Genomic DNA, 23129 nt, shown 5'->3' with positions numbered 1-23129 from the left:
GTTCTGGGGCTGCTAATGGTTTTGGAGAGAATCCTTCCAATAGAGCTGGGGCCAGAGGGGTCTCTAGCTTGAGAGCCTCAAAACTGGAGGCAGGCTGAGAACCCAGCTTTCTCAGTGTCCTGGGGGCTTGGCTGCCCCCTGCCCACTTTTTTTTCCTGTGATCTGGGACCCAGTGGTTTGAAGGCTGAGTTCCCAGGCCTGTTCCTAAGAAGTCTTTTCCAGCAGCCCTGGATCTCTCCAGTCTCAACATTCTGCTTTCCCGACGTCGGAAACAGCCGGAAAATAAACACCCTGATGACTAAACGGTTTCTCCAGCTAGAGCCTGGGGAAGCACTAAAAATAGAGGCCACAAGTGAGGGGAGGTTCCCCACTTGAGGGAGGGGGGGCACTTTCCCATCCTGCTATTGCCACAGCCCCAGGCCTGGCACAAGGCTCTGTTCTTCTCAGAGTCCTTGGGGACAGGGCAGATGGGCTCCCCCTGCCTACACTGAGGTCCTTCAGGCAAGCTAGCCCTGCCTGGTAGGGAAGACTGACATCTTCTGGTGCTGGGGCCCCATCTCTCAAATCTAATGGGGAACTAAGAAGCTATGTCTGGGGACAAAGTGGGACACTTTAAATCAGGTTTCCTGAAGGAGGGGCCAAGTGGAAGAGTTGGAAACTGAGGCCAAGGAAATAGGAGCTTGCTGGCTTCCTGACTTAAAGCATACAAGATAAGCCTCCAACCTATTTGCAAAGCAATTCCACTGAACTTGCCTCCGCTGATGCTTGTATGAGATAATAGGACTAAAGGGGGTCTTGAGAGTCCAGCCCTTGAATTATTATAATGCAGCGTGAGGTACTGTTCAAAGCAATCTACTTGTATGAACTAATTTAATCTTCACACCAATGTATGAGTTACGTACTATTATCATCATCTCTATTTTACCCATGAGGATCATGAGGCACAGGGAAGTTAAGTAACGCGCCTGTGCTCCCAGTTAATAAATGGTGGAATAAGGATTTGAACCAAGGTAGCTTGACTACTCCAAAGTTGATGCCTCTTATCACCATAACATGCTGCCTCTTTCGGGATATATTCGTCTCTTCAGCCCTTAACCTAGAATTGAGTCTTTGTCCAGTAAATCAGACCCAGCCAGATAGAAATCAGGGTGTGTGAAGAACTGAGTGCCCTTCTGTTCTGCAAGGTTCTTTCAGATCTAAGCCAGATTCCATCATTTCCTCAAGCTCAAGGTAGGAAGCAGACGTTGGCGTAACAGGGATGCTGGGAGAGGAAGTCTGATGGGTCAGTTGTCCAGTAGGCATGGCACCCCCACTCCTGTTGCAGGGCACGAGAAGATTCACCACACCCTGGAGCAAACAGGAATTAAAAACTTTTTAAAACAGCTACTACTGCTTCTTTAATAAGATGCTTTTGGGCGTTTCCTGTACTGGGGGAAATTAGGGTCACACCCCTTTAAATTGCCCCCCTCGGCTGTAAGTGTTCTGGGGCCGCAGGCACTGGGGATTAGGTCACCCACGAACTATGAGCTGTCGCTTTAAATTGCTGGGCGTCTGCCGAGCCGGGCTCCGGGAGGGGAGGAGGGCCTGTCACAGGTAGAGGGAGCAAGCGAGCTCTCCAGGTAACCTCCCAGAAATGAACGTGTCCCTTTAAGTTGGAGCTTCGGCACACCCTAAGTGAGGGAGATGGAATCTTTTCAACACTTAGCGTCTACCCTTAATTTATCTACTTAGACTCCCACCTCCCAAATCTCCTGGGCCTTGGGGGATGGGGGGAGCTGTCGAGGTAGCGTGTGTGTGTATGCGAGAGTATGCACTTAGTCCGAGGAAGCTCCCGGGAAAGGACCTCCTCGAGCGCACGGTGGCAGCAGTGCTAGGCGGCCGTCCGGCCAGATGGAAACGGGGGCACCACGGGCGCGGGCCGATCCCTTTAGGGGCCTCTGGGTCTCGCCTGCCTACTTTGCCTCGGTCCGTCGCTGTCTCCCTCCCTCCCGGCTGGCGGAGGGATCTGCCGCTCCCGGCGCCGCAGCCTAGCTTGGAAGGGCGGTGGGGTGGGGGCCGACCCGGCCCGGCTCGGCCGGCCCGAGGAAAGCGAGGGGCGGGGCCGCGTCCCCGGGACCGCCTCTACTCCGGCCCCGCCCCCACGCCCCCACGGGTTCCTCCCATTGGCCCCCCGCCTGTCCATCACCCCTGTTCCCCCCACCCCTCAAGCTAGGCTGAGCTGTGCCTACGTCGGCCTTGACTCTTGGGGGCTGGAGGAGTTACATTTGGAGCCCTAAAGGAGGAAGGAAGCAAAATATCAACAACAGCCGAGGCGACTCGGACGCTCGGCCCGGGTTCCCCGCCTGCCTGCCCGCCCCCGTGCCCACGACGGGGGCCTAGGCCCCCCGGCGCCGCCCAGGGCCCGCGCGGACGCCGGCCTCATTTATTATTCTCCCCGCCCGGAGCTGCGGCTTCCAGGTGCTGAAGATCCCCCGGACTAGGGGCGAGGGCTACCCCCTCCCAGCCGTGACATCCCCCTTCCCCCAGTGGGGCCGGTGAGTATAGAAAAATAATGAGCCTGCCGCTTTAAGAGGCCCCCTCCCCCACCCGTCCTGGGGTTGGGGTGGAGGGTGATCTAGACCGTCCCCCTGAGGGGTGGGATGGGGTGGCCTTCTGGACTGGGAGGAACTCGCGGAGCGGGCTGTTTCCGTGTGGCGTTGGTGGGAGATTATATGGGGGACTGTTTGGGTGAGGGAGTCGGCTGTGGGGGACAAGTGGAGTGGGCTGTAATTCCCTTGGGTGTTGAGGTCGGGGTGGGGACCGGGGGCTTGGGGGCGCGCCGGTCTGTAGGTGTCCGGGGGTTAGGGCGACCCCCGAGTGGTCTGGGAAGGGGCGCCATCCTCAGAGGGGGTCTCTGGTGACAGCCGGGAGCGACTGACATTTTAACAGCCGGCCCTCCCTCCCTCTCCCTCCTCGCGCCGCCTGTTCCCTCCTCCTTGGCCCGAAATGGTGCAGAAGGGGGCCTGGGAGGGCGGCGGGAGGGTGGGGGCGGGGGGAGCCGCAGCTGTTTGGGAAGCGGGGGAGGGAGGGGGGATGTTGTTCAGATGACACCAGGGTGGTGGGTTGGGGTGTGTGAGTGTGTGTGTGTCCGGGGCCCGGGTTTGCCCGGCGCCTGTGGAGTTGGGACGCGGAGTCACCACGGAGGTGGGCACGCAGGACCCTTCCTTGGGACCTCCTAGCCCGCTCCCGAGACCCCTGATCTGGTTTGTCAGCAGCCCCAGCTGGAGAACCCCCGGCCAGAAGTTTGCAGCTGTTCAACATCTGGGCAAGAGTTCTCCAGTCCTTCTCTCCACCTATGGCTGGCTGAACTGGGCTGGGAGTGGGGGTCTAGTGAGTGTTGGGGGGCTTTTGGGGAGGGAGGGCCAAGGAGGCTAAGATGCATCTAGTCTCTCACCCCAGTGCTAGCCCCTTTCCTATCAGGTTTGGTCTTACAGGGAGGGTCTCCCTTCCCCTAGTGATTGAAGCCTATCTCTCAGTAGCCGCCTGAGGTCTCTCCCCAGTGAAAGGAGGGCTTCTGAGTGTGGGCACCCTTGGAACCGCTGACTCGGTTATCCCAGGTTTGTCCTTTGAGTGGGGGACTCTCTCTGCCTTCTCTTAAGCAGCCTATTGTTGATGGGTTGGGGGAGGGTACAGTGGGTGGATCCTGTGTCCCCCTTCTCAGTGCCCAGCCCCCTTTTGAGGTCTCCTTGTAGGCCTGGTTTCTTTGGTTTGGGGGAGTGGCCCTCTGCTGCCCCTTCCCCCATCCCCTCCGTGGGTCTCGTAGGCAATTCAGGGGCCAGCCTGGACTATGGGAAGTTTACTGTCTGGGGCGGTGACCTTGGGCTGCTCTGGCCTCGAGATAGCAGGGGAGCCCTGGCCAGCAGAACATTGGGTATTTTGAAGTTAGGGAGCTGTCCACCTCCCGCTCCCCTCCAAACCCCCAACAGAGAAGTCTTAGTAGTCAAGGAGAGCATTGAAAAAGGCACATGTCAGTGTTCACAGATGTCTACCCGCCTGTGGCCGCCGGGTCACACCCGCCTCAGGACTTAGCCTGGCTGTCCCAGCTCCCATGGCCTGCCTGGGAATGAATTTCCTTCCTGTGGTTTCCCAGTGTGTGGGGCAGGAGATGGGGGTGGGGTGGGATCAGTGTGAGGGTGGCTGAAGACCCGTTTATATGGAGTGATTGGGGGTTCAGTAGAGCTTATGTGTAGCTCTTTCTCCACTTTCCCCAGCAGACATTTGGACCCTTGGGTCTCAGTGGTCATATTCTCTTTGTTGTAACTTCCCTGCCACCCCTCCCCCAACACAGCCTGTGTGTGTTAGTGCATTTGTGTGTATATGTATGTATATGCATGTGCATTTGTAAAGGGCGGGGTCTCTGGTTTCTCTGGGAAAAGGGGGAGCTTTCACTTACATACCTTTAGAGGCCAGAGAGGTTGTTTTTTTTAATCTGAGGTCACACAGCAAATCTGTGTCAGAGCTTTAGTCCAACCACCACTCTTTCAGGCATGGCTTCATAGCAGGGAGAGACCATAGGAAGGAAGACACAGTTCTTCCCCTTGGAGGCCCTGGTCCAAGTGGAGAAGCAGGACCCTTGTGTTGGGGGATGGGCGTGAGAGGTTGGGCTAGACCTTCTGTCTGCTCAGTGTCTGGAATAGAGTAGTGGAGGACATGAGAGGGTGGCGGGGACTGCCCATTGTCTACCCTACTCTGTACCTGCTGTCCCTGGACTGGAGGAGCCTGGGCTTCCCAGCTCTGCCCCTCTTGGTTCCTGGTTCTTCTCATAGGCTCGGAGATGTGATAGTCTTTCTGGCTGCTGTTACGTAATCTCTCCAGAAGATTTTTTTTTTTTTTTTTTTTTTTTTTAATCTTTCCTGGGTCTTTCCTGGGAGATGTGATGAGGGGAGAAGGCAGAGGGTAGACTCCCCCAGGTTGGGGCTGGAGGACCAGTAGCAAGGAAGTTTGGAGAGGCCTCCTGGCCTCTGAGGGGGACAGGAAAGAGGACACCTTGGGTTTAGGCCCTCATTGATTGTGACCTAGCCTCTCCCACCCTCCTCCCCGACCCTGCCCTGGGAAGGTCTCTCTGCTGTGAGTATCCCTGGGCCTTGTGCCCCCAGAGAGGCCTGCCCCTCTGCTCATCCTGTCAACCTTCTTCTTCTGGCCAGCTGGGCCCCTTGCCCTCCCCAGTTGGCTTTGGTCCAGAATCTCATTGCTTACCCTGGCCTGGTATGGGAGGGCCCTGTGTTGGACACTTTGCCACCCACTTCTGTACCTCTGTGGGGGCAAGAGGAGTCAGGAGCAAATGGGTGGGTCCAGCATTTCCCTAGTTGTATTTAGAGCCAGGCTCCCTGCTTCTGTGCCCCTCTAGTCCAGAGGGTGGTGGCCTTACTGGAGAAGGGAAGTCAGTGGGGGATGTGTAATAGAGGCCTTGACCTCTTGGGAACAAGTCATAGTTGGTGTTCACCTGGGTTCTGGAAGTGGGTATGAGGATCAGACATGGGCCTAGAATCCATCCTCAAGGGTCAGACTCTGGGTCTTGTGGCACTGTGGTGGCGGGTTCTCCCCACCCATTGCGATCATAGCTGGGACTCTCCAGGCTCTCTGAGGCCAACTGGTTTGAGGCAACTGGTTTGTAGAGGGAAGGAGGAGATGGTGGCAGGGCCAGCATAGCCTCAGCATCACTGTAATCTCTGGTGACTTTTATGAGCCAGTCATGGGGCCGGAGTCCGGCCAACCGTCTGTCCTTCTGTCCCAGTTTGGTGACTTACTCATGGGGTGAGGGGGAGGTGTTAGGTGCTGGTAGTTCTGTTCTGGGAGCTGAACACCTTTCTGTGGTTGATGTCCCCCTGTCTGTCCACAACTGCAGCAGGCAGAATGGAGCTTAGACTTCAGGAAGAACTTATCAGTGGAGGTAGATGGCAGAGAGAGAGAGAGCTCTAACTTGGCTTGGGAGGGATGGGATCTCAAAATACTTTCTTCGCCAGTGGCTCTTGGTGGCTCTGCTGAAAGGCCTTGAACTTTGGCCTAGTGGGGATGGTGCTGTTTGGCTCCTGTAATCTTTATTTTCTCTTCTCCCCCCGTGCCTGGGACTGAAAGTATCCTGAGCAGAGTTTGTCCTGAGAGCTGTGGAATGGCTAGCGTTTGGGCTCCTTTCCCCTGACGGGGGCGGGGTGGGGGTCTTTTGCAGACTGGCATGCCCAGATGCACCTGGCAGGTCCACAGCGTTTAGTGACACACATGCATGGAGGTGTGCAGCACATACACACGAGCGTGTAGACACCCATAGAGCAGCTGCACCCTGTAGGGGGTGGGGGTAGCGAAAGGCAAAGATAATTAAAAGATTGGAGACTGGGGACAGGGTGAGGGGACTGGAGGCAAGAAGGCCGAGGCATGCAAAGCTCTGAAGGGAGGAGTGTTGACTGGAGCAGGAAGGATTGAGTTTAGACCTAGAGCATGGCGTGTGAGTTGGGGAACCCTGGCTGACTCCCCTCCCTGCCCCTTGCAGCACTCCACCCCCGCCACCATTTATCCCTCTCTGTGCCCCTGGCTCAGCCTGCCTCGGCCCCTCGCTCGAACCGCATGTCCTTGGGTAAGTCTGCTTTCCAGATGCACAGGAGTTTCACCTAGCCTTGTGGTGAGCAGAGCACCTGGGTGTTTTGGTGGTTTGTCACTGGTCTCTTTTGCCCTCCCCACTCACCCAGATAAACAAGGCCATTCTGAGGTATCAAAGTTACATCTGAGCCCTCAAGCATTTTGGGGCCAGCTCCTGGCCTGGGTGATCCCCAAGGCCCTTTGCATCTGATTTGTCCTTTTCTTGAGGCTGTGGCCACAACCTCTCCTTCCTGGGAGCCTAGCCATGCTTCTCTGGCTGGTCCTGCCTGGTGTGGAGACAGGGGGATGCATTCACTGACTCTGCACAGGAACCTGATAGCCTGGGGTTGGGGGGTGGCAGTTGCGCCTATTGTCTGATCTCTCTCTCCCCTCTGTTGTAGGCTGGGAAGGGAAGGACTTGTATGGAGCTCTGGCCTGTTGCTGGCCTCTCCCAGGTGGGACCATATTTACTCATTTAAACTCACCCTCCCAGGAGGCTCCAGGCTCTAGGCCTGGTCACTGACCTTGGCTTGGTGCCTCTGGCTGGGTGCTCTGGCCACTCCCCTAGGAGTTGGAGAGACCAGGGAAACATATAGAGAAGGAACTTTTTTTGCCCCCTGGTCATGAGCACTTTTACCCAAGGGCAGTACCCCACTTACCCTATTTTCCAATATACTTTGGAGACCCAAAACTAAAACTTTTGAGATCCCTGGGGATTGGAGGAAGGAAACTTCCATTTGTTGTGTTCCTGTGTGCCAAGCTCTGTGCTGGGCATGGAAACATAGGAAGACTCATTTATTTTTCTCCACACTGTTTTTTGTAATTGAGGAGACTGAGTCAGAGATTTAAGTGACTTGCTCAAGCTTTCCCAGTTAGGAGGTGTTAAGGGCTTTTGTCTAAGGTTAAGGGAAGGATCCTGCCCTGCAGGAGGGGCAGTGGAAAAGGAGGCCCAGGGAGACTTGGGAAGAGGAGGAGGATACATTGAAGGGAAGAACGAGCCCAGTAGGATTCCCTGGCAGGAGTGCAGAGGATTAGGGTCTGGTGGCAAGATGGGGGGGGACATGCTTTGGTTCCCTGAGTAGGTATTGTCTTCTGATTGAGTGCCATGGGAGGAAGCCCCCAAAGCAGGGGTATGTAGGCAGGAACAAGTGACACTCAGAGACCCTTCCTGGGTACCAGTTAGTACCCCCTAAAGCTGCTGTATGAGATGGATGAGGAGAGAGACTAGATCAGGAAAGACTTGAGCCACAAGAGTTCTGGGCTTGTGCAAAGGCAAGAGGCATGGCTGACTTGAGCCTCCCAGGCCCAGATATTAGGGAACCTGCCCTGGAAGGAATGTGCTATTACTCCTGGGAGGGAGAACCTGCCTGCTCTCAGTCCAAGTTTTGCGGGGAAGCGCTGTGCTCAGCAGTCAGCCCTCCTCTGCCACTTATTCCTGGTGACCTTGGGCATGTCCCTGCACATCTCTGAGTTGGTTTCCATTTCTATGAAACAGAGATGCCTCCCCTGGAAAAGGAAGGAGGTTCCATGGGAAAACGTGTGGTACTCAACACAGAGTGGGTGCTTGGAAAGTGGCTGCATCCTTTCTTCCAGACATCAGCTCCAACCTGGCCCTGGACTTGCCTGCTAAGGCAGCGGTCCAGAAGGTGGGGTGGAGGCACGCAGCGTCCTGGGTAGGGACTTGATGTGAGGGGGCCTTAGGAGGCCCTGAGAGGACCCTGGGACGGGCTTGGGAAGCTGAGCCCAGCTCTGCCCTCCCCAACGAGCTGCCTCCTTGTCTCAGAACCTACCCACTCCACATTTCACCCCCGAGTCTTACCAGATCCCTCTGGCTGCCTGCTTACTTATCTCTCATGATCTCCCTGCCCCCACCCCTGCCAGCAAATACTTGGGATTGAGGGTTGGGAGAACAAGGAATAAGAGAGAGCTCATCCTCAGATCTCAAGGGAAGACATACGGGCGGGAGTGGGTGTGGGTGGGGAGAGGAGGGTTGGTCTCTTTGTGGAGTCTTCCCACTCCAGTTGGATCGAGTAACACGGAGGCAAGGGGATGGAGCAGGTGACCTCAAACCTTTAAAGCATGCGTGTGTTAATGGTTGGGGGTAGACCAGGAGGAAGGGCTGATCTTGAAAGGGTTGCCTCAGGCCTCCCCAGGCACATCTCTCTTTGACCTCTGAGCCCCTTTTCTCCATCCCCCACGGCTGCCTGCCTCTCTGCTGACTCCCCTATGCATACCCCATGGCAGGCCTGTGGGGCCCAGGCTGACTGGGTGGGGACAGGTGTCCTGGCCCAGCTGTTCCCTCTTGTCTCCCCCACCTGTCAGCCCAGAGGGTGGGGAGCTGACAGGGAGCAGAGATGAGGAACCCCTTGGCCTCCTCACCTGCTCCCTGGGGTGGGGCCCTGGTTGTAAAATGTAGCAGAGGGATTGAGAGTAGACAATAGGCAGGACTTCCCACTCAGAGGAAGGATAAATCCTGACCATAGGAATGGCAGAGAATGCTGAGTACTAGGTGTGTGTAGGTACTTCCCCGCCCTGCCTGCTAGTGTGGCGGGGTCGGGGCGGCTCCATCTGGCTGGGCATCTTAGCCTCACCTGGCACCTTTCCTGAAAGCAGCAAGCTAATCCTATAAGAGCTGCCTGGCTGGCCGCCTCAGCAGGCCCACGTATCCGCACTGCCGGCCCTCCCTTGCCAGGGGCTTAGAGGACTGTCCTTCGAGTCAGAAGGAGATCCAGCTGCCACCCTGAGCGGCCCCTTTAAATCCCCGGTGGCTTCCCGAGGTCATGATGTCTCTAGGAGGATTTGCTTTCCGTGATTGGATTGGCCTCTTCGTGGGGGGCAGTGCTGTCTGTAATTGTAGGTGAACACTTCACATTCTCATCCTCCACCTTCCCTTCCATCGGAATTGGTGCTGTCCAGTCTGAGGGCCCAGGCCTCAGGCCTCCTCCCTTCTCTCCTTGCTCTCACGTTCCAGCAATCAGGACCTGGAACCCCCTTCATCTGCTTCAGCTAGAGCAGCCTTGCCCCTGTTCTGTGGATGGGAAAAAAGGATCTTGCTGCTTTAAACAAGGGGACAGACCACTGCCCTGGAATACAGTGCCCTTCTGAGACTGTCTACTGCCTGTTTTTCTCCACTTGTTCCTCTTCAGCTTGTTCTTCCTTCGGCCAGGGGCCCATGCTCCATAGTTTTCCCAAGCCCTCATTTCCATGGGCAGTCCCTCTCCTGATCTAACCACCAGCCTGCCTGCTGCAATGGCAGGCAGCCCAGACCCAGCACTGGTGGCATTATGCTCACCCCAACGGCTCTCAAGCTGACCCGCCCCCAAGGCCCCAGCTGCCACTTTCACTTCTGTCTCCTGAGACCCCAGAGGGAAGTTGGGTGGGGAGGTGGAAGGTGACACACTAACCGTCCCAACCGCCCCACCTCTCCTCAGCCGAGGCTTCGGATGGCCAGGGGCCCCTGTCCACCACTCTCATCTAGATGAGTGGAATGGGCTTAGGTTGCAGGGGAACGGTTGGCTGCAGTGGGAGGAATGGTGGTTAGATAGCAGGAAGGACTTCCCGGGATAGGAGACCACTGCCTGCTTGGCTTCATTGTTTCAGAGGGTACAGCTAGAAGCATAGGTATTGTAACTGGACAAACAGAGGTCAATTTGACCTCTTCAAAGTAGGCAGGGGATTGGCTGTCTTCTAGCTCCCATTAGTTGGACTACAGTGCTGGGGCCGCCATGCCCTCCCAAGTGTTACCAGCTGCCCATGCTTAGTCAGGTAACTTCTAACAAAGCAAATTTTAGCCCCAGAGACTACTTTGAGTTCAAAGACTCAGCCTGGGAAGTCCTCTCTGTAGTCTTACATCTATCTCGCCTGCTGTACTAGGCTGTTTCCTCTCGTTTTGCACTTTTGGGAGTGGAATTTAGAAGTGAGGATAGAGGTGGAAGTAAGGACAGTCCACTCATATCCTACTGCTGCCCCAACCTTGGCACTAAAGAGGGGAATAGGGTTTTTCTCCTGAGGAACCCCCAGGCAGTTTTGGAGCCATCACATTTTACCCCATGAATCTTATCAAATTCCTCTAGCTGCAGTGCTTACTTGTTCCTCATAATTACACCTCCTCCCCTCAAATCCCTTCCTGGACAGGGGACGTGGACAAGAGTGGAGGACCCAGTTGGATTGAGAGCTCTAGACAGTACCACTAGATCAATTCAGAAATGTTTTCTGCAGAAGAAGGATGAGACTGGAGACCTGAGGTGCCAAGAACTCCACTTGGGGTCCCTAGCTGCCTAGGGATGCTGGGTGGGGGTGTCCCAGGTCCTAGAATGGGAAGTAGAACTTGATGGAATAAGGTCAGAGACACTATCCAAATCCCCATGCAAATGAGCAGTAGTGAGTCATTACTGATTGGCCTGCTGGGTGGAGCATGAAGCAAGGCTCAGGCTCAGGTTCCAGAGCTGGCCCCACTAATGACCATGACAGTGACCTTGGGCCAGTCACTACTCTAACCAGAAGCAGGATCCCAAGCCCTGGGTCTGATAGGCATTCCAGGTGTGTGAGGGGACTGACTTGGCAGAATCTCTGCTGCCAGGGCCTGTGCGCCCTGCCTGGCACCTGCCCTGGCTGACCATGAGCCTCTGTCAACCCTTGGCCATCTGTTGTGGAGGTTATCGTTCCGAAAGCACCTCCGTCTTCATCAGGCCTGTTCCTCCACTCTTCTGGCCTCCACATTGCCCTCCCCTCCTAAGCTGGAGGACAGGGGACCTAACTGGACCATCTCTTCTGTTACCTCTCCATGGAATCACAGAGTCCTGACCTCCTTTCCTTTTGAGCCTCTATAAAGAGCATAGGAACAGAATGTCTTGGCTGGAAGGGCACTTGGGTACCTAGTCCACTCCACCTACCCATTGTACTGGCCAGCGGGGTGAACTCTGGCGGGGGCAGTGCCTTATTCAGGTTCACACAGTGAGTTAGGGCCAGGGCAGGGACTAGAACCCAGGCATCCAGAATCCCTACCCATAGTCCCCGTATTTCCCTGGGCTGTTCATTACCCTACCTCACCTACCCCTTTTCTACTAGGACTCAATCTCCTGTTACCCCCAGATTCTTCCTGAGGTCAGCGGGGTGGCTCTGGGAACTTGTGGGCGCAGGGTGGTTCCTAGGAGCCAGCCTAGAGGCCACCAGGGGAAGGCCAGAGCTGGGGTGGGCAGTGCTGGAGGTCGGGGGTGGTGGTGTGGCTGCTGCCTCTGTAGGGGGCCATACAGCCTCAGTGCTGCTACAGGAAGGATGAGAGCTAGACTACAGGAAGGACAAGCCGGGGTGGGGAAGCAGTGGAGGCGGCTCAGGAGACAGACCCTCACTGGAGAGGCATCTCCTGGGCAGAGAACAGGCTGGCCGCATCCCAGGAGATTTGCCAAGGAGAAGAGGGCGGGAAGCCTAGGGTGGGGCGCGGGAGAGTTGTCCAGCGGAAACTGGAGGGAGGGCTCCTAGCCCTGCTCCCCACACTGGGTGCTCCTCTTGGCAAGTCGATTCCTGTCCCTTAAGCGAAGACTTCAGTGCCGGCCTCCGCTTGTGTTCTTAGGGTGCCTGGGACCTGAGACCACCCCCGCCCCAGGTCCAGCTTTCTTGGACTGGCCCTCTCTCCCTCCCCCCAGCCCAACAGTCCGCCCCCAGGTCCCTTGTCGGTGAGTTAAAATTAGCTCAGTGCCCAGACTAAAAATAGCCCCTGCCCAACCCTGAGGCTGTTGGGCTGGGGGAGGGGAGTCCCCGAGGGAGGGGAGGATGGTGGGAACCAAGGGTTTGGGGAGTGAGCCTGCCAAACAGAACTTTGAAGGGAGGAGAAGGACGGGGATGGGGACCCGCCTGTGCCTTTGAGAGCAGACCCTAGAAGAACTTCGGGGCGAATGAAAAGAGGCTGCCTTGTGGGAGGGGGAGCAGAGAGGGGGCAGAGGGAATGGAGAACAGGGAGGAGCCAGGGAGCAGTGGGTGGGGAGCAGGCTGGGGGTGTGAGAATTGGACTGTGGGCGGTGGGGGAGAGGGGCAGCGTGAGACCCCAGCACTGCCTTTGCCCAGACTTCGAGGGGAGGGTGACGCCCCCCACTTCGGGGCTAGTACAGTGTTTGTGAAGGAAGGGCTCTCTGTGTAGATTCCAGAAGCTGCGAACCCCCGGACTCTCTTGCCTGGGCCCCACCTCTTGGTGGTCACTGAGTTTACCTTCCCACCCATCTTCCAGAGCTCCTCAGCATGTGTCTCTGCGTAGAGGGCTGCGGTTCAGCGTGAGTGGCTTGGAAGGTTAGTGAGCCCTGGGGTGAGGCAGGAATGGAGGCAGTACCCAGGGCGTTGAGAGGGCCGCTGGGCCTTGTGCCCACTTCTGCCCACTCTCAGGGCCTGCTTGCCCTGGAGCCGGGACCTAGCCAGAGCCTCAAGAGCCGAGATGCTCCATCCCCGGCCAGGTCTGGGCTCAGTCCGGGCGCCTGAGGGCCTCCTTGCCTTTCCCTGCCCTGCCCTAGGCGGGCCCTGCCCTTCCCTGTCTGTCTCTTGGCAGGACTGCAGGATTTCAGAGGACAGGGTTGGAGTCCTGTCGAGTTTCGCCCACGTGCTCGGCCTAGCATCAGCGTCGTGCAGGCAGTTGTTGAACCTGCCTCTTGTTCTCTACCCGCTTCTCTCTCAATCTCTGTCTCTGTCTAGTCTCCTGCCTCTCCCTGTCTCCTCTGGCCCTCTCCTTGTCCGCCTCTGCCCCTCACTCTGCCTTCCTCTTGGACTCTCTACCTCTTTTTCTCTGTCTCTTTTCCTGTGTCTGTGTGTCTGTCCCCCTCTGCCACCCCCCTCTGTGTCTGCCTCACCCACGCCTCCTCCCTCGTTAGTGAGCAGGCTGCTTGAGGCCGCCTGACTGTGGGGGTGACAGGTGGATTGGATTGTCACCCCCTCCCCCAGCGCCTGCTGCTTATTTCATGCCCTGCAGCCCAGCTACAGGGAAGGGGCGGGAGGAGGGATGACAGCTGTCTCCAGCACCTCCTGCCTTCCCCTCCAGTCCACAGCCTACAGCCCTGAGCAGCCTGGGAGGAAGGGATGAAGGGCCTGCTTAACGAGAGTTTCTCAGTATGTGGAAGAGCAGGGTTTGAAGCCCGATGCTCTGTGACGGGGGCTGCTCACTCAGCCTCTCTGGGCAGCTGCTCCGTTTTGACTTGCGCCGGTATGGCAGCTCCGAAAGCAGATGCTCTGCAGTTCCTCTGAACCTCTGGGCCACTGGGACAGAGGATGGATATGGGTGGAAGGGTGCAGGGGAGAAGGGGAGGTAGGTGGTCCCCTGACAACAGCAGGAGAGAGGAGGTGCAGGCTAGCCACTGGAAGGCGCTTCTCCTGCAGCTCCCCCAGGAAGGGCAGCCCTGCTGCAACTGCAGCTTCAGGAGGCTGCCCTGACCGCTCCCCCCAACTCCTCCCGCTGGCCCCAGGCCACCCTCACACAGGAACTGAGATAGCATCATTCTGAAACCCGAGAATGGTTTGAATATTGCTCAGGTACCAAGTGGTGTTACACTGGGGGAGGCAGGAGCCTGTTCCTTCTCCCATGCCCCCTCCAAACCAAGATCCCCTTTAGGGTACATTTTATATGTTATTTGCACCTTATTTGCATGTCAGTACAACCCACATGTTCCTATTGGGTCTGTAGCCCAGCTGAGGAAACCGGTTGTCCGTGGGGTCCTTCTGGAACCCGCACCGTTTCTGGTCCCCTCACTCAGCCTCTACTTGTCAAGAGCGTTGTCAGATGAGCCTCCTGCCCTGTGTCCTGTCTCATTTGCAAAGGCTTCTCTGCAACCACCCTTCTCCACAGACGGTGGGTCTGCGCCTGCCTCCCTGGGGCTCAGCCCAGCTGCCATCCTCCTCCCTCTTTGCTCCTTCTGTCTCTGTTGGGGGAGGCCCTATCTCTGTCTGCTCCCACTTACTCCCCAGGAGGTCCACCCTGCCCAATCCTGTCCTGCCAGCACTACTCCGAGTAGGTGAATCAGAATCAGAAGCAGCTGGAATCTTCGAGGGGGTACTTTTGGTGACAGGGATGCTGCCAGCCCAAGGAGTCACAGCTGTGGCCTGAGGTCAGGATTGGGTGGGCCCTGGGGCCATCCGAGCAGGAAGGCCATCCTGGACAACCCCGTCTCTGTGGCAGCCCTAAGCCCTCCCAAGCCTTTGGCCTCCAGGAGAAGCAGCCAAAAGCCAGGTCAGTCATCTGGGAGGGCCTCCTAGAGGAGGAGCAGGCTGGAAAGGGGAAGAGGAATGGGGCCGGCCCAGGTGAAGAAGAAAAGGCTCACATCTGGATAACAGATGCCCAGGCCTCTGGCTCCTGGCAGTTGGTTAGGTAATTAGGAAGAGAGCTAATTAAGGAGGTCCAGGTGTTCATTAAAATCTCCCTAATTGGATAGGAGGAAAGCTTGGACAAGATAGGCCTCCATACCTTGGATAGGGTCAGTTTAGGGTTCATTGTGCCCACCCAGGCCCCAGCCACCCCTTTTTCCAAAGTAAGGGCTGAGTTCATGTTCTTGCCCCCAAGCCTTCCAAGACTGCGACAGTGTAGAATGGATAGCAGAAGGGGAAAGAGATGAGTACAGACTGAGCCTCCTTTGTAGGAGGGCTCCTGGTTAGATAGGAGGAAGGACTGCCCAAGGTAGGGGCATCTCCTCCTCTGGCAGTGTTGGCACAGAGGTAGGAGTGGCGATGGGGAAGGTGCCATGGGAACATGGAATCATAAAAAGTGCTTTGGGCTACTGGGTATAGATGAGGCCTGGTCTTTTTAACCCTGACTTTGCTCTGTCAGAGGATGCTCAGTGGGTCTCTGTGGCTTCCCTGTCTTCTCAGCCCTGATCCCTCTAGCAGCCCAGCTCCCCCAGCATGAGGCGGGGGTGGGGGTGGGGGTGTAGGAGATCATCCAGGGAGCTGGTTGCCAGGTGACAGTTGCCTAAGCAACCCAGTCCTCTCCATCTCCATGTGCTCAGGGCTGCTCCTTAGAAGACTTTAGAGTCTCACCCTCTGTACCAACCAACCTGAGGGTAGGGAGGGTTGAGGACTGGAGTAGCAGGGGTAGTTGGAGGGTAGGTGGCGTCCAAACAGGCAAGCTGCCGGCACAGCTGGGAGAGGAAGAGTTCTGTCTCCACAGAGGATAGAGTGGGAGGAGCTGGTCCTACAACAGAAGTTAGACCACAAGAAGGACTTCTCACAGGGTCACAGTGATGAAACAATCCTTTCTTCCTTTCAACAAACATTTCCCAAGCTCCTCCTTACAGGGGATAGAGTGGTGAAGGATACAGATGTGGTTCCTGCCCTCATGAAGCTTCAGTCTCATAGGGGAGCCAGGCATTAAATAGAAGCACAGAATTGTAATTATTTACAATCATGGTAAGTGCTAGAAAGAAAAGAACAAAATACTCTGAGAGTCAGTAATCTTGGGAGAACCAAAGGAATGAAGTTAGATTGTAGGAATGACTTTTCTGAGGATCGTGAGAGCAAAGAGAGGGATCTCTCCCAACTTCAAGGAGGAGATAGCATTGGCCATAAACTGGTAGAGGTTACCTCTCAGCAAAAATTTGCTGATGAACGAAAGGTGGCGAGAAGGAGACAGTAAAATGAGGGAGGGATGCAAGGTGGATACTGTGAGCCAGAGGAGGGTGACAGTGACTGCATTTACCAGTCTAGATTGGGGTTTTCAAGGCCAGGCCAGAGAATCCCATTTAAAAAGCCCTCGTCTTGAAAAATTAAAAAAAGAAAAGGAAAAAAAAAAAAGCCCTCTTCTTAGCCCTCCCTTGCCCTCAGTGTGCCCTCCCCCCCTTCTCTGCCAAACCCGTACCACTGCAGCTCTGGAAAATACAGCCTTTGGATTGCACTGGGAGGCGGGGCAGCTGAACTCCTCGGGCTGGAGCCTTTGCAGTGGCGTGTTTGGCAGAGATCGGGGTCACAGACGCGGGATGGGGTGGCTGGAGCTGGTTCTGGGTCCAGATATCTGCTCAGCCAACTCAGGGTTGGCTGGGCTGGTGATGGTGATGTCCTAGGGCATGTGTGAGGGTGGACAGTAGGAGGCCCGAGGCCCATGGAGCACCTTGAGGAAAAGGAAGAAGGGAAGAGGGTTTGAAGATTTCTCCCTGGGGAGAGAGAGAGGTGTGGAGGGTCCTTCTAGGAGTGGGGAGGGGGCTACATTGTTTTCTGAAGCTGCCTGGACAGAGCAGAAGCTCTCTTTCCAGCTGGGCTAGGGAAAGCCTGAGGGAAAGTCCTGATAATGGGAAAGGGTGGGGAGGGATATTCCTGGCTCCTCCCAAGTCCATAGATTCCCTGCCTTCCCTCTCTGCTTCCCTCTGTGGCCAAGATGCCAAGGCTGAACTTTGGCATCTACTGTGGAACCTTGGGGCCCATGGTTGAGTGGATATGTGAAGGCTAGAGAAACTCAGCAGCCACTGGAAATGGGGGCTGGGAAGGCGGTTCCTAATTACAGGTGTCTCTGTCGTCAAACACCCACCCTCTGCCCAGGTTGGTTGGGGGGAGGTGAGAGCCCACCTTCCTGGACTCTGTAGTGGGCTCTCTGGCAGGGACTCTGTGGAAGGGGAACTCCGGAGAGGAGGGCTGGGCTTCTGTGGTCTGGGCTCCTCCCAGGACCCTATCAGAGTGGCTTTAGAAAGCGTGGGCCCCATGCCTACTGCCCCTTTCCATCATCTCCCACTATTCCATCTCTGGAATCGCAGAGCCAGAAGGGCCCTGGGGTCAACTTGTGCCTCCATCCTTGGCCCTTCCAGTCCCCAGGGGCTCACCCAGCCTGTTTAGGTGCTACCCACACCTGAGAGCATGCACCTTTTCTGGCTAAGGCTGGGCTGCCATCCCTGTGCCTCCTTCCACCCTGTGGTACCTCACGCTGTACAGTGCAGGGCCTCCGTTTGCCTTCCTGGCTCTTTAATTGGAGCTCTTCACCCAGTGGGCCATGATGGGTTTATAGGTGTACTGAGACAAGGATCCCTCCACCTGGTGCCTGTGTCCCCCTGGCTGCCAGCAGCCTCTTTCCTGTCTGGCACTGGTTCTATATTTTCTCTACATGCTCTGAGTTGAGCAAGGTTGGGAGGCAGTGCTCTTAGACTGAGCTTGGGTTCTAGACATGCCCCACTCCTCTAGAGCAGGAGTTGGCAAACTGTGACCCATGGGCCAAATCTGGCCACGCCTGTTCTTATAAATCTAGTGTTATTGGGGGCACAGCCACACTCGTTCTTTTAAATGTGTTGTCTACAGCTGCTTTCATGCTGCAGTGGCAGAGTTGAGCAGTTACAACAGAGACGGTATGGCCTGCAAAACCTGAAATACTTACTATTTGGCTTCTTTTTTTAAAAATATTTATTTATCTATTATTATTTTTTTTGGCTGAACGGGTCTTAGTTGCGGCACGTGGGGCCTTTCGTTGTGGCGCGTGGGCTCCAGAGCACGTGGGCTCTTCGTTGCGGCACGCGGGCTCTCTAGTTGAGGTGCGCGAGCTCAGTAGTTGTGGTGCGAGGGCTTAGTTGCCCCGCGGCATGTGGGATCTTAGTTCCCCAACCAGGGATCCAACCCGCGTCCCCTGCGTTGGAAGGCGGATTCTTTACCACTGGACCGCCAGGGAAGTCCCTATTTGGCTTTTTAAAGAAAAAATTTACTGACCTCTGGTGTAGAGGGGTGGTTGGTTGGTTGGTTGGTTGGTTGGTTGTTTAAAGCAGCAGAATCCTTTCTTCAAAGCAGAAATTTAGGCCAAGGCCCACTGAGTAAAACAGATTGGGGTAGAGGAGCCCTGGTTAAAGGGAGATAGGGGTTCTGCAGCCCAAGCCCTACTTCGGGACTCCAGGCTCCAGGGTTCCATGAGTCTGGTATGAGGACCACTGCTCTAGACCTGCTCTGGTATATTCTTGAGCCAGGGGTGCAGACACACTCCCATTCTGGCAGCAGGTACACCGGGCTAGCTGTTCACAGCCTCGGCGGGTGTTCACTCGGCATGTTCTCTGCACCGGGCTCCGTATGGGAACCACCATCCTAGGCCAGCGGGGCAGCTGGCGAGCCCAGGTGTCTCTACTCCTGGTGGGCTCTGGGGAGAAGTGAGGGGGTGGGACGTTCTCTAAGACCCAGACCCTTAGGAGCCAGGGAGCTCCCTGACTGTGTTCTGTCTGACCTAGAACCTGAGGGCAGCAGTGATGGTGTGGAAGGAGCCTGGAGCAGAGTGCTGGGCCCTGAGTGAATTCCATCTTGTGCCTGGCTGTGGCATGCCATCACCTCAGGTCACCACCATTTCCTTAGTTTGTGGATGGGGCTCAGATGCTACCAGCCTCTCACAGGGGTGCTGTGAGGCTGGCCCGTGTGCCAAAGGAGCAGGCATGAGGGTCGCCAGGGCTGACAGTCCTCTTGTGACCCTCCCCACCCAGGAGACTGTGCAGAAGGTGTCCTGCAGACCATGAACTGAGTGCTGGTCCGAGACTGTTCATGAGCACAGTGTAAGGTGTGCCGAGACCCGCCACCCAGCGATCCCCTCCCCTCCCTGGCACTGAGGATCCCCGGAAAAGATGGGGAGGAAAAAGATTCAGATCCAGCGAATCACCGATGAGCGGAACCGACAGGTGAGGGGATCCTGGAGCTTCACGGAGTGGATGAGGGCAGGGAGCTGGCCTCTGCCTCCACTCCACTTCCAGCCACTCCAAGAAGGCTTCCCGGAAGAAGGGGGCTCTGGAGTCTGTTATGGAAGGGCAAGGGCTGAGTTGGGAGAAGAGGAATCCCCACCTCCCTGCAGCTCTTAGGACCCTGTGTCCTAGAACCCCAAGACTCATCTGCTGCTGCAACCAGGCAGACCTGAGCCCCTACCATATGCAATATGCAAACCTCAGGCCGCACCCAGGCACTTCCCCTTTCCCAAGATGAATCTTTCCCCTCCTCCTACCCCAAGGGAAGCGCCTGGAAGCTCCTCTTTTCTCCCTCCCTAACCTCTTTATAGCCCCCAGCACAGAGGTGTGGAGTTCTGTCCATCTGAATTTCTCTGCTTTCAGTGAATTGGCCCTGGGCTGTGTCTTGGCCACGTGTTGGTAGAGGGGTGCTGGCCTGTTCCTTGCCCAGACCAGGGGCTCCTGAGAACAGGGTTATCGTGAGGCAGGGGCTGGCTATGTCCAGCTTCCTGTAGGTGGGACTCCTGGGCAGACCTTGACTGAGCCAGACCTGGCCGCCCACACGCCCACCTACAGGTGACATTCACCAAGAGGAAGTTCGGGCTGATGAAGAAGGCGTACGAGCTGAGCGTGCTCTGTGACTGCGAGATCGCGCTCATCATCTTCAACCACTCCAACAAGCTGTTCCAGTACGCCAGCACGGACATGGACAAGGTGCTGCTCAAGTACACGGAGTACAATGAGCCGCACGAGAGCCGCACCAACGCCGACATCATCGAGGTGGGCCCACGCACGCGGACCCGACCCCCGCCTGCAACTGCACACCACGTGCCCATGCAGCATGCACACTTGGACCTGCCCGTGCACACACACATGTACACCTGCCCCTTGAAGCCCCCTCACCTGTGCACACACATATATAAACCCACATCCTCTCCTACAAACCCCGGGCCCGAGAAGGAAGGAGGGCAGTGAGGTAGATGTCAGATGGGGCTGCCCACCCAGCCCAGTCCCACCCCAGCCCTCTCTGAGCCGCTTTCTTCATGTCTGTCAGGCACAACATGACATCTCTGCTCTGTCTGCTCTCAAATTCTCTCTTTCTCTCTCTTTTCCTTCCTTCTCCATCTTTTGATATGCTCCTGCATCTGACTCTTTCTCTGTCTCCCTCTTTGTTTCCATCTCTGCTGCTCTGTCTCTGTCCCTTTGTGGGTCCCTGTGGCTCTATTTTCTGTTTCAAAGAGAGCTAACATTGTAAACCATTAAAGGACGTGGGCTTTGGAATCCAGCTCTGGCCTTTACTGGCTGTGTGGCCTTGGGCAGGTGGTTTAGCTTCCCAGAGCCTTGGTGCCCACCTCCACGAAATGGGGCCAGTGCCTGCTTTGAAGGGTTTTGTGTGAATTGAATGAGACAGCCCAGTTCCTGCTTCTCACACTGGGGGTACGGGACCTGTGCCGATGAAGAAGGGTGCCTGGGAAGCCACAGGCCTGCCTTCCTGGAGCGAGACTTTCACTCCACAGATGTGGAAGAAATTCCTTTATTTTTATATTAGAGAAAACAGATTTACTCTAAACTAGAATGTAAAATTCACATTCATTTTCAAGACAAAACAAGTATCTGTGAAGATGTTTTGAGCATGGAGAGGTCAGCTTTGGGGTCTCCTCCACACCACCAGGTGTGCATCCCCTACTTTGTGTGGGTGGATGGGAGAAGCTGTGGCCTTTGCTCTAGGACAGCGTACAAGGTGGTACATGGTAGGAACTCAGTAAATGCAAAGAAATGTTTTGTCTTTCTCCCTCTTATTCTTCTACCTCTCTGTCTCCATTTCGATTTCTCTTTCCCCTTCTTCTTCTAAGCAGAGCCCAGGAATTGAGCCGGGCAAAGTCAGCCCTGACGGCCTTGCGCTGGAGAGCGCTCTGTGCCTTCTGGCTGGGGCTCACCTAAAGGGTGGACAGGCACAGGCTGCCTCAGGGCACCAGCCCCTCAGCTCATCCCCCAGAAACCCCCCACCCCACCTGTCGCCTTGGAAGCACGTGTCTCTGTGCTGGCTGCATTCCCTGGGTTAGGCCCGCCTTCCACGTGACCCTGTATTCTGATGCCTCCCCCCACCAGCCACACAGTCACCCAGTGCCCTAGGAGGGGAGGGTCACCCTGAGGGAGGGGGCTGGGGAGATGTTGGGAACCCTGAGGTATGAGGTGGTGAGAAAGTAGGAGAGTCTTAGGGAAGGGCTGGAAGGAACGCCCGGGGGGGGTCGGGGCTGGCAGGACCCTCACCCCTGCTGACGGTAGTGGTGCGGTTACAGACCCTGAGGAAGAAGGGCTTCAATGGCTGCGACAGCCCGGAGCCCGACGGGGAGGACTCGCTGGAACAGAGCCCCCTGCTGGAGGACAAGTACCGGCGCGCCAGCGAGGAGCTCGACGGGCTCTTCCGGCGCTATGGGGTGAGCCCCACTCACTCTCTCTCTGTTGGCCCCCCCTTCCGGCCCCTTCCCCCCCAGGCGCTGCACAAGAAGCACAGGGAATGTGAGAGCCCTGAGGTGGACGAGGTGTTTGCCCTGACCCCCCAGACGGAGGAGAAATATAAAAAGATAGACGAGGAGTTTGATAAAATGATGCAGAGTTATAGACTGGCCGTGAGTAGTCGCATGGAGGAGAGCCTCCCTGTGGTGCATGGTGTGGCTTCGCGCCCCGCCCCAGCCCTCGGCTGCCTCTGATGGATGTTCTGCTCTGAGCCATGCTGGGGCTATTGGTGACCACTGAGGAACCTCTGACGTTGGTCGTGATAAACCCGTGACCCTTGCTGAGACTCATCTTGGATGGAGCATAAGCCGGGAGAGGCCTGGAGTGTCCCCCTCACCAGCGAGAAGTGTGTAGATGACCTGAGATCCTTAGATGACAGGAAAGTAGAGAATGTGCTCTTTGTCCAGATTTGTTTTGGGGAGAGGCCCCTTTGGGCTTGCTCTGACACCCCCAGCCCAAGATACTCAATAGCACCGTCAAGGGGAGGCAGAGACTCCTGCTGAAGGGGAAGGCAGTGAGGTGGGTGAACGCCCTCTGCAGCAGGCAGACGGATGAGAGACGACAAGTGAGGTGACGCCCCGACCCAAGCGCTCATCCTTAACAGCTGTGTGTGTGTGAGTTTGGGTCTGTACTCAGGGCCTCTAACCTGCTCTCTGTGTGTCCTGCCTGGCTGAGGACTAACCCACCTCCGCTAGGGGGGTTCCAGGTGTCCCCGGGTCTCTCTGCAGTGAGCAGAGCCTTCTTCTCATTCTCTGGGCCAGAGCTGGATCCCAAAGCACTCCAACCAGCATACTTCCTTGGTGGGAGTGGCAGGCATGACTCCAGGGGGTTCCAGAGCAGAGAGATCGAGCTACTGGCCCAAGGACGCACAGCCCAGAGACTAGAGGAACCCTGGCCTGCCCTCCCAGGCAAAGTGAGTCCAGGGTAAGGGGTCACCCTGGCCTGACCCTGCCTCTCCATCTTCTGTCTAGTCAGCTGTCCCGGCCCCCAACTTTGCCATGCCCGTCACGGTGCCCGTGTCCAATCAGAGCTCACTGCAGTTCAGCAATCCCAGCGGCTCCCTGGTCACCCCTTCCCTGGTGACGTCATCCCTCACGGACCCACGGCTCCTGTCCCCCCAGCAGCCAGCACTACAGAGGAACAGTGTATCTCCTGGCCTGCCTCAGCGGCCAGCCAGCGCAGGTAAGTGATCTGATAGGTGGGTAGGTGACGTGGCAGTGAGGTGTGGTGAGACTTTGGGATTCCATTTTCCACAGTGACTATTTCCCTTCACCCACCACAGCACTCTCCCATGTGTGTGGTTCCAGAGGGAAAGGACTGTGGCTCCCAGTGAGTCCAGTTCCCAGGACTCACTCTGGAAGAGGGTGTCCTGTCGGC

The 23129-nt window shown here is 56.5% G+C and overlaps 1 protein-coding gene across 1 annotated transcript in view; it reads left to right on the top strand.

Moving 5' to 3' along the window:
- The first annotated feature begins 2183 nt into the window (after positions 1–2183).
- MEF2D (myocyte enhancer factor 2D) overlaps positions 2184–23129 on the top strand; it is a 33941-nt gene continuing 12995 nt past the window's right edge. The window contains exons 1-5 of the mRNA XM_068541029.1: positions 2184–2534; positions 19005–19196; positions 19812–20015; positions 21536–21673; positions 22724–22934. Coding sequence (XP_068397130.1) covers positions 19143–19196; positions 19812–20015; positions 21536–21673; positions 22724–22934 — 607 coding nt within the window. The 5' untranslated portion in view covers positions 2184–2534; positions 19005–19142. The remainder of the gene's footprint in view (positions 2535–19004; positions 19197–19811; positions 20016–21535; positions 21674–22723; positions 22935–23129) is intronic.

Source organism: Eschrichtius robustus, chromosome 3, assembly GCF_028021215.1.
Source record: "Eschrichtius robustus isolate mEscRob2 chromosome 3, mEscRob2.pri, whole genome shotgun sequence".
Lineage (NCBI taxonomy): Eukaryota > Metazoa > Chordata > Mammalia > Artiodactyla > Eschrichtiidae > Eschrichtius > Eschrichtius robustus.
The sequence above is the reverse complement of the archived record's forward strand: the minus strand, read 5'-3'. Positions and strand labels throughout refer to the sequence as shown.